This window comes from Lipotes vexillifer, unplaced genomic scaffold (genome assembly GCF_000442215.2).
Source record: "Lipotes vexillifer unplaced genomic scaffold, Lipotes_vexillifer_v1.1 scaffold333, whole genome shotgun sequence".
Lineage (NCBI taxonomy): Eukaryota > Metazoa > Chordata > Mammalia > Artiodactyla > Lipotidae > Lipotes > Lipotes vexillifer.
This window is the reverse complement of record NW_006790633.1, coordinates 995,672-995,932: the sequence shown is the minus strand read 5'-3', so window position 1 is coordinate 995,932 and position 261 is coordinate 995,672. Positions and strand designations below refer to the sequence as shown.

The window sequence follows — 261 nt, the reverse complement described above, 5'->3', positions numbered from 1 at the left end:
GGGGGGGGGCTCCTACACCGGGATAACAAAGAGCAATAAAGAAGCCAAGAAGGGGGGGACCCAGGCGTCCCCCCCTCCCTCCCTTACCTGGTGAGGTCTGCCAGCTCAGTCCACCGATAAACATTTTACTAGAGGGAGAAAACATAACAGAAGTGAGCACCGATGTCAGATCGGCCATTTTGACGTGTAACTTACAAAAGCTAAAAGGAAAGCGGGAGGGGGGGGGAGCGAGCGAGCGAGAGCCCGGAGGGGGGGGGGGGG

General features: G+C 58.2%; 1 protein-coding gene across 1 annotated transcript in view; it reads right to left on the bottom strand.

Moving 5' to 3' along the window:
• MSI2 (musashi RNA binding protein 2) overlaps positions 1–207 on the bottom strand; it is a 355,609-nt gene extending 355,402 nt beyond the window's left edge. The window contains exon 1 of the mRNA XM_007463882.1: positions 88–207. Coding sequence (XP_007463944.1) covers positions 88–178 — 91 coding nt within the window. The 5' untranslated portion in view covers positions 179–207. The remainder of the gene's footprint in view (positions 1–87) is intronic.
• Between the last annotated feature and the right edge of the window lie 54 nt (positions 208–261).